This window comes from Vespa velutina, chromosome 2 (assembly GCF_912470025.1).
Source record: "Vespa velutina chromosome 2, iVesVel2.1, whole genome shotgun sequence".
Lineage (NCBI taxonomy): Eukaryota > Metazoa > Arthropoda > Insecta > Hymenoptera > Vespidae > Vespa > Vespa velutina.
Genome location: NC_062189.1, coordinates 16754050 through 16764201, shown reverse-complemented (window position 1 = coordinate 16764201; position 10152 = coordinate 16754050). Strand labels below are relative to the sequence as shown.

Sequence of the window (10152 nt, the reverse complement as noted above, 5' to 3'; positions counted from 1 at the left end):
TCGTGGGGTCGAGTCGACTCGTCCCATGATCCCTAGACGGTCGCCGTAAACTTGTAAAACAATAAAAGCTTCCGGTGAGCCAGCGAACTCTCTCGCGCTCGTTCACAGCGCGGTCAACCGAACCGCTACATCGAGTTACGTTCGACGGTGAAACTTTTCACCGGATATCGTTGAACAGACAAGAGACAACTCGTTGCTCAGGACGTGATGTTGTTTCCTCTTCCTTTTTCTTCTCTCTTTCCTTTTCTTTTCTTTCTTTTTTTCTTTTTTTTTATGTATGTATATATATATATATATATGTGTGTGTGTGTGTGTGTGTGTGTGTGTGTATGTGTAACAGTCTTTTTACATCAGAAATTTATACAATTACAGGAAGAAATCCGAGTGGCGAGTGTTTATTTCTCTACTGAAATAATTTATCTATTCATGATATAATGACTAGTTTAAATTATTCATTAAATGATTACGATAAAAGTATAATAGAATTATTTTTGTGATTATGTACATGATAATCGTTCTTTTGATTCAACGCAATGATAATAATACGAATTATTTTTCTTTTTCTCTCTTTTTTTTTTTTCTTTTTTTCTTTTTGATAGAATTAGATTTTAATAAATTAATCGATTATTTTTTCTTTATAAATAAAAACTTTTCTACAAATACATTTTGACGTATAAAAATAATCGTGACAACGTTGATCATTATGGATCATATTCAGGATCTCTTGATCATTAATTAGAACGATAATTATAAAATTTATTTTGGACTCCTTCTTTTTTTTTTTTTTTGTTTAATTTTTTTTTTTATTTTCCTTCACGATATTATTCAATAGAAACGAAAAAGAAACAGTCCGATAGTCATAATCCTTCTTTCCTTAAAATTGTTACGATCGATGATATCTGAATAATTAATGAATTGTTTTTAAATAAAAAAGATAAAAAAAAATATTAAAGCTCGTATTACTTCAATGACGATAATATAAAATAAAATATAGATTATCGTTCGATAAAAATAATGGATATATATATAAAAGAAAACAATTACGGATCAAAAAATTAATTGATAAAAAAAATTCCGAAACGAATCTCGTAATTTCGTAAAGAACGTTTCAAGTTCGACTTTATCTTACATCCACCCACCCATTCCCTCCCTTTTCTCCCTTATTTTCATTTACCATGTTCCATCCACTTGATCGAATCATTGGTCGATAAAAAGATATTTTGTTCGCAGATGTAGCTATCCATTCATGAGTATACGTGTTATTTTATTTCATAGTCTCTCGCGCCCCTTATGGTGTCGACTCACCGACGTGGAGCATTAAACACGGTGGATCTAACGGGCAGACAGAGAGGCAGAGACAGAGACAGACAGACAGACAGATAGATAGATAGATAGATAGATAGATAGATAGATAGATAATCAGCAAGACAGACGATCAACGAGAGTGAGAGAAAGAGAGAAAGAGAGAAAGAGAGAGAGAGAGAGAGAGACAGAGGAAAATAGGAAGACAAAGAGGATGATAGAAAAGAGAGGCACGATTCACGCTAGTTATTGTACTAGTCGATGAATAAGAAAGAAAAAGATAAAAGATAGACAGTAGGGGGCTCATACACATATACACACACATACATATATATATATATATATATACACAATATATACGAGTACCAGTAACGATACTATGCAAGGCGCGCAATGTGGACACAGTCAAGGTCCAGTGATCAGCTGATTGATTGTCTCTAGGGTTGCTATTTAGAGGTATCATCGTGAGTCGGATGACAGACTGGATACGAGACTGGGATATGCCTAAGAGTAAAGAAAAATAAGACTAGATTTATTTTTATCGATGATAATCAATGCATGCGCTTATAAATCTTTGAAATACCTTTCGGGGTTTTTTTTTTTTTTTTTTTTTTTTTGATTAATGAAAATTAAAACAGGTACTCATGTGGATAATTAAGAACTTAAGTTCGGTCGTTGAATTTTCTCGATGTTGGTATATTCGATCGGGGTTAGTATTACTTATTTTTGTTATTTCAATCCTTTCGCTTCTGACAACTTATATCGGCTCGTATTGCGTTGTTATTATGTTTGGGAATATGATTTTATTTTATTCTATTTTATTTTTTTTTTTTTTTTTTTTTTTTTTTTTTTTTTTTTTCTATAGAAAAATTCGTTCGACGAAGATCGCAGAGCAATATCGTTTTTATCGATTAAAATTCTATTTTGTAAACGATATTTAGATTTCGATTATTCGAGATCGTCTTGTTTTCGTATTTTATTAGAATTTTGGAAAACGCGATTGTACAAAGATTTTTTGATAAGAAATTAAGATGACATAAATTTTTATAAATTCGAATAATCATTTATTTAAGAATATTTAACATCCAACGTTTTACTTTGAATTGTACGTATACACCGTTAGACCGTGTCTTTCGAAATAATGTGATTTGAAATTTTTTACAAATAAAAAATTCGATTGACCAATTTCTACTGATCTAATTAATATTATTTTACAATATTTAATTTTAAACGTCCCGTATAATCTCGTATTACAATTTTTTCCTAAACAAAATTAAAGATATTTTTAAATTAAAAAATTTCCTTCGTTAATTTGCACGTATATAATTAATTTTTATATTAAAATATCTAACGTCGTTTCATGTGTCCATACAAATAAAACAATAAAAGAAAAGAAAAGAAAAGAAAAAGAAAAAAAGAAAAAAAATTAATAATTAATTATTATCCAAGGATGATATTTTTAATATAATTTCTGTGATAATGACCGATGAAAGAATAATAATATAACATGTCAAACTGTACGAACAAGTAAAATACGAATAATAATACAAAAGTCATTTCTACGATTATCCTGCACGAACGAACGTTGAAATTAATCGAAGAAAATATAGGGGAAGGTGAAAAGGAGTGTCGATTAGTCGTCAACGAGGAGACACCGTGAAACGGACCTTTAGTCATCCACTACGAGCGATTGCCTTTTTCTAACGTTTATAACAGACAACCCCTACCTAACCCTCTCGAACGTTTCCGAGGTTACTGACAACGGGCGTCGACGAGGAAATCGCCCTCTTTTTGGCTTTAAATCGGGTCACCGGATATGTACTCGAAGGACTCTTTAATGGAGATGGAAAGGAGGAAAGAGAGATAGACAGATAGATAGATAGATAGGTAGATAGGTAGATAGGTAGATAGATAGAAAGAAAGAAAGAAAAAAAGAAAGAAAGAAGGAAAGAAAGAAATAGGGATGGGTGAAGTAGTATGAAGATAGTATGGAGAAAGGGGGATGATGATGAGGGGGGGGAGGGAGAGTGGAAATAAAGAGGGAGTGAAACGTCGTCGTTGACGTTAGAAATTAACGCAGGGTGACACAGGGTGGTTTAGCCATTGTCCTCTGTCTCTTCCTGGCTCGCTACCAAGGGCACCCCCTTCGAAAAAAGAGTGAGAGAGAGAGAGAAAGAGAGAGAGAGAGATAGAAACGAATGCGAAAAAATTCAGATGTGAAATTTTCATTTCCGGCGCGGCTCACCGACTCGGAAGAAATACTTCCTGAATTGGGGGTTCGTTCAGTGCTCGATCGTGGAGACCCTTCCTCGCGAATGTTAAAAATAAGAGAATGTATGTGTAAGCGTGTGCGTGTCTGTGTGTGTGTATATATATATATATATGTGAGAAAGAGAGAGAGAGAGAGAAGGAGAGAAAAGTTCTCTTGTTCTTAATCAGTCTTCTGTCCTTTTTTCTTTCTTTTTTATTTTTTATATCTCCATATGAAACTTATCAACAATTTATTTCATTATCGTTGTTTTAAATCTTATCTTTTATAGAAAAAATTATTTTTGTCAGATAGGTATTATTTATGTTATTTAGATTTGATACGATTGAAAATTTCTATGGTGCATTTTATATATATATATATATATATATATATATATATCTTGTACGATGTTCGAGAATGTAATTAAGACGAGCATGGACTCGTGATTAACAAAAAAAAAAAAAAAAAAAAAAAAAACTATAGAAAAAAAAGATAAAAATACTCCAAAGAAAAAAGAAACCTAAAAGAAAAATAAGGAAAGCGTTTAAAATACTAGCAGGTACACATCGTCTGCTCATTTATTCGAGGATGTTACTTCGAAGTTACCAATGTGTTCCAAGACGAGTATCCCATGGGAGATCGTTACCGGTCTCTTTATGTATATATAGGCTTGACATACAAACATGCGGGTAGTGTTGTAATTAACCGCAATCATCGACGGCAAACACACAACCAGCGAATCTCCCATGGGGACGTCATTCGGCTCCTCTCTCTCTCTCTTTCTCTCTTACTTACTCTGCATATACGTTTCTCTATCTGTCTGTCTGTCTGTCTCTCTCTCTCTTTTTCTCTCTCTCTCTCTCTCTCTCTCTCTCTTTATATACGTTTCTATCTTTCTTGATATCGTCAGCACGAGTATAAGGAGCGTACACTATTACTGATCAATATTTATGGCCGAAATGTAAGGGTGAATCCGTACTACTCCCACCGTGACCGTCTACCATATCGCGATTGTGTGCTTTTCATGGATAGAAGAGGAGTGTGGTCAATATTTATGATTCTGATCCTGATCCTGATCCTGTTCACATCTCCTTGCGCATCTCCTACGTGAAACGTTTTCTCCCTCTTTTTGCCTGGTCAAAACTCTTGATGATAATAATTTTACATTAGTTTTAATTGAATTGACAAAAAAAGTCAAAAAAGAAAAAAAAAAAAGAGAAAAAGAAATTAGAGCAATCTTAGTAATTTACAAAAACACGTTTAAAACGTGATAACCCAACACAAATCCTTAATATTTCTTTCCCCATTCCCGTTCGTCATTTAAACAATTTCCCGTGTTAGATGCATAAATAAATAAATAAATAAAAAAAAAAAAAAAAAAAAAGAAAAAATGGAAGGAAAAAACAGACAAAACAAAACAAAACAGTCGAACAAAAAAGTTCTGTAAAGTAAAAAAAGAAAAGAGAAGGGAAGAAAAGAAAAGAAAAGAAAAAAAAAACAATGTCGGAAAGTCTCGAGAATCTCAACGTACGAAAAGTCATTGTCCTTCTCTCTCTCTCTCTCTCTCTCTCCCCTCCCTCTCCCTTTCTGTCCTTGTCGTTCCAATTCCTTTTCCCTTGTTCCCTTTTTCCCCCTGTTATACCGGCCCGTCCCGTTCCGTATGTATTCGCGAGGCGACACAGATATGCTTTTAGCGCGTGCAAGGAGGGTAGAACGTTTCGTCGTTTCTCCCTGCGCACGATCACAACTATGTCGTTACGTTCGGTGCGTGCACGCGTCAACGAGAGCGTACGTCGATCTGAAAAAGAGAAGTGAAGAGAAGAGAAGAGAAGAGAAGAAAAATGAAGAGAAGAGAAGAGAAATGAAGAGAAGAGAAGAGAAGAGAACGAAAGGAGAATTCGTCGTTTCTCCAAAACCCGAAGGGATGATAAAGTTACTGCCTAAGGAAACTACTATTCCACCCCCTTCTTAAAATACTTGGTTTTCTAAGGGACGTTTTTTCTGAAAATTTCCGTACCCCCCTTTTCTAGTAACGACCATCTGCTATTACTCTTTTTTTCTTAAGATGGTAAGAATAAGGATGGAGAGGGGAGGTGGTGGGTTGATAATATTCTATCGAGTAATATGCTTGATATTTATTGAAGAGCGATGAGAGGGAAGAAGAAATTGTTCGGGTTGTCAGAAAATATATTTCTTTTTTTTCTCTCTTTCTTTTTTATATTTCATTTTAATAATAAATATTTCGAACGAACGATCAGTATGAATTATAATCATTGGATATGTTATAATTATTGGTCAGTATCTATTAAAACGATTAAATAGAAAAGTTTCGTCGATGTTTTAATGAAAGTATTTGTAAATCTAATAATTTGTCTTTATATGATATAAATATTTCATATAAATTCAGACATAATTCTGACGATGTATTTTTTATACTGATCATTTATCGTTTATTTTACAAGAAATTTACTTATTTAAAAACAGACGCTTATCTCATGAAAGCGTTCATATGATAAGGTCGTTGCCCTTTACTTAATATTTTTTCCTTTTCTTTCTTTCTTTCTTATTTCTTTTTTCTTTTTTCTTTTTTCTTTTTTCTTTTTTCTCTTTTGAAGAGGGCAAACAAGATATGGAAGAGAATAACGGGGGTGGTAGTACGACTGCGAGTGGTACAGGGTCAAGCCTGTAATCGAGCGCAAAGTGCAACATGTTCTCGCGTCAATAGAAATCTAGAGCCTTGCAGTATAGAGGGAATCGAGATTCAGCTTTTGCAAAGGCACCTGCTCTTACGTTGCTGGATACATTTGCTGAATAAAGAGCGAGCGAAAAAGAGTGAGGGAGAGAGAGAGAGAGAGAAAGAGAGAGAGAGAGTGTGTGTATCGCATAGCAAGGTTTCAAGGATCGTGATTAAAGCTTGCCCTCGTCCAGCGACAAGGATCGTTTGTGGGGTATGGGGTGTAGAGAGGGTGGATGAGGGAGGGATGGTTGGGCGGCAGCTTTTGGATTCGACATTTGGTGTCATTGTCGAAGGACGCAAGGACTCGAAGGGTGCAACGAGGTCGATCGGTCGATCTCTCTTTCTCTCTCTCTCTCTCTCTCTCTCTCTCTCTCTCGATCTTTCATGGACCTCTCTAATGCTGATTTAATCAGAATCACGAGCAGCAGTCTCCTCCCTTGCACCTTGCTCTCTTCGATCTCGACACGACTAGCTATATACATATACATATATATATATATATATGTATGTATGTATGTATGTATTTATGTATGTGATGTGATATGTATATGGACGAGTGAGGAAGGGCTCATCGTTTCTAGCACATATGGCTGGTATACACGACGATTATTACATTACGTATGTAGGCTCAAGAATAACGAAAAAGCTGCCCTGGATTTGTTCGGGGTGATTCGATTATATTTCTGCGTTCTTACGATTTGAATAAAATTTGTCTAAGGCAAATTATCGTAACGATATATGTGTGTATATATATATATATATATATATATATATATATATATATATATATATATTTGCGTTATATGTTCTTTGTGGTATACATATATATGGTGTTTATTCGATAGGGGAGAAAAAAATTCTATGTGATTTATATTATGGTGATTAATATTTCATAGGATTATTGATTGATGTAATAAATTTGATTTTTATTATTATGACTACTTAATTAAAAATTTGTCATATAGGTCGTATATGCAAATCATATCCTAGTGATGTACATATATTCGTATAAAAATATATATATATATATAGTTATACGTATTTTACTCTTTAAGTTTATTCGTGATAGTGTAAAAAAATTGTTGTTATAATATAATTGTTATTATATGAATTATTTAAAAAAAATTTTTTTTTATTACATAACCTTTGTATGACAATTTATTTCTTATTCTTACGATCTCAATAAAATTTGTCAAAAATAAATTATACTATTTGTAACGTCATGTGTCTTTTATTCGATAGAAAAAGAAAAAAAAATGGATTTATATATTAATTATTGAGATACCATTTATAATTATTAAAAAAATTGGAATTGTTTTTCTTATTACTATGCTATTATCTAAATGATTAATTGATTCTATTTACAGAATGATTTTAATATTTCTACGATTATATTAGAATTAAAAATATATGTAGTGTATTGAATTGTTCGAAATTCGCGGGTGATTTAATTTAATTTGCATTTTTCATCTCGTCTTTCTCTCTCTCTCTCTTTCTCTGTCTCTCAATTGGTCAACCAATCAAATTCGTCATTTGTCGAAGATTTAAACGTATTCGTCGTGTTCGCGAAGACGCTTGAAGTATCGTGTGAAATCAAGGATACGTATAATTAATCGTCATTTTTAAGGTAAAAATGATAGCATATTATTTATGATCTGTACGTTTATTATGCTATTAGAAACATACATTAGAAAGTTTTAGAATACTAATAGTATAAATCATATCGACAAATCGTTTTATTTTATTACGCCATCTTGGTTACATTTTCGTATTACGTCACACGTCAGTACTTTTGCTTTCAGTATCCTCGTCGTCTTATTTGCGTTATGATCGTGTCTTTTTTTTCTTAATATATATATATATATATTATTTATTTCGAAGTACAAATCGTACGATTTGGTTTCGTTTCTTTTTTGTTTTTTTCCATTTCTTTTTTATCACATCTGTATTTCCACAATTCTACATAGTTTTACGTTCTTTCATATAAATTAACAAAATAATAAATAGTAATTCGAGAAAGAATAATTAATATGTAATATCATCTAATCAATTACTTCGTTGCTTAGTAATGAATGTATGTCGTCGAGAATCGTTTTCTTAAACGATATACATATAAACGAGATTAACGCAACAAATACACGGTAGACAGATGTGTATAATGCCGTAACGTAACTACGATACCTTCAAATTAGTCCGATTGTAAATAGACTAATGAGAAAAGGTCGTGTAAAAACAAAAATCTTACGGAAATAAAGTACGTATCATTCCACGGTGACTACTCGTAACGAAAGGATGTTATTACTTTTATTCGACTCGTCTCGTATGACAATATCGCAAATATTAAAATAGAAATTATTAAATATCTTGTATGATAAATGACTCATATAAAATGTCGATTTTTATTGAAACATTTGATAGAACAATCTCTATAGATGGTGTTATGTGACGTGACGATTAGTGCAAGTGTCTTTTTTTTTATTTTATTTTATAATTTTAGGTTAGGCATTGTGCGTGAAGGAAAAAGTGAATGAAGAAAAAGAGTGAGAGAGAAAAAGAAAGAGAGAGAGAGAGAGAGAAGAAAATAATGTGAAATCGTTGATACCTGAGAGAGATGAGGATAGAAGATACTACCAGCCATGTCACGTGACCAATCTGTATCCGACGGTAAAAAGAGCTATGTACGAAGATGAGATTATTTCGAGTTTAAGCGACTACAAACGTCGAACGTGATGATTAACCAAACATATGGTCGTTCGTACACGTGAGTAATTTCAAATATCCCTGGGACATCGAATAAATAAATCTCTTATAGACACCGTTTGGCCATTTTTTTTCTGATTGGTATACATATATATATATATATATTTTTTTTTGTGTGTATATATATATATATAATTTATGTAGAACGTTATTTCGAACGACATCGATTTGTTCCAAGTTGATAATAAATCGTTTTTAGTTTCGGTGTCTAATTTTAGGTTAGAACATCGATTGATTTGGTCGTGCGTAAATTGTGATGCCGTATATATTTAAGAAATCGCGTATATACATACTCGTGAATATATATATCTATACATATATATTTAGAAATATCTATGGGGGTTATATATATGTATATATTATATAGGATAATGAGTCGTCGAAGTTGAAAGAACTCTTTTTCTCGTTCAATATTATATTATCATATCGATTTAAAGTAATTTTCGAATTTATTTAACCTAATGCGAATATATATATATATATATATATATATATATATATATATATATATATGTATTAATGTGCATATATGTGCATATATGTATATAATGTGAAAATATTTTTAGAGGTTAGATTGACAGCAATATAATATCAGTCGTCAAAGCTTCAAGATTTTTATCCACGATAATTTCGACCTAAATTAATTTTCGTAATTTATTTAATAAAACGACGAAAATTTTATATATATATAAAATTTTTTTTTTTTAACATGAAAATATTTTTAGAAGTTAGATCGGCAAAAGTAAACGACGTGTCATTAAATTATCTTCATCTCGTTTATGTTTAACGTAAAAATTTCGATCTAATAAAACAATTGTCGAAATTATTTAACGAAACATATACATACGTATTGATTATTTTTAGGTTAGAATGTATTAAAATGTTGAAAGTACCAAGATTATTTATTTATCGTAATAAACGCTCGTGGCATATCCTTTTGATGTTTGATAAGACGAAAAAAGAAAGAAGAAAGAAAAAAGACGAGAAAAAAAAAATAAAAACCATCTTTGTCTCAGTCTTTAACGTTTCCATTAGGATCATGATCGAATTTTAGATAGACTAATCCAGTCGACTGTATAATCTATCGCTTGTATTTGCTATT

At 31.9% G+C, this 10152-nt stretch overlaps 1 protein-coding gene and 1 long non-coding RNA gene across 2 annotated transcripts in view; one reads left to right on the top strand and one right to left on the bottom strand.

The window, feature by feature from the left end:
- The window catches only part of LOC124947322, an 11784-nt gene extending 2718 nt beyond the window's left edge, over window positions 1-9066 (bottom strand). The window contains exon 1 of the long non-coding RNA XR_007100376.1: window positions 8893-9066. This is a non-coding gene — a long non-coding RNA (uncharacterized LOC124947322). The remainder of the gene's footprint in view (window positions 1-8892) is intronic.
- LOC124947319 (insulin gene enhancer protein ISL-1) overlaps window positions 8304-10152 on the top strand; it is an 88653-nt gene continuing 86804 nt past the window's right edge. Inside the window, exon 1 of the mRNA XM_047489319.1 lies at window positions 8304-9051. Coding sequence (XP_047345275.1) covers window positions 9036-9051 — 16 coding nt within the window. The 5' untranslated portion in view covers window positions 8304-9035. The remainder of the gene's footprint in view (window positions 9052-10152) is intronic.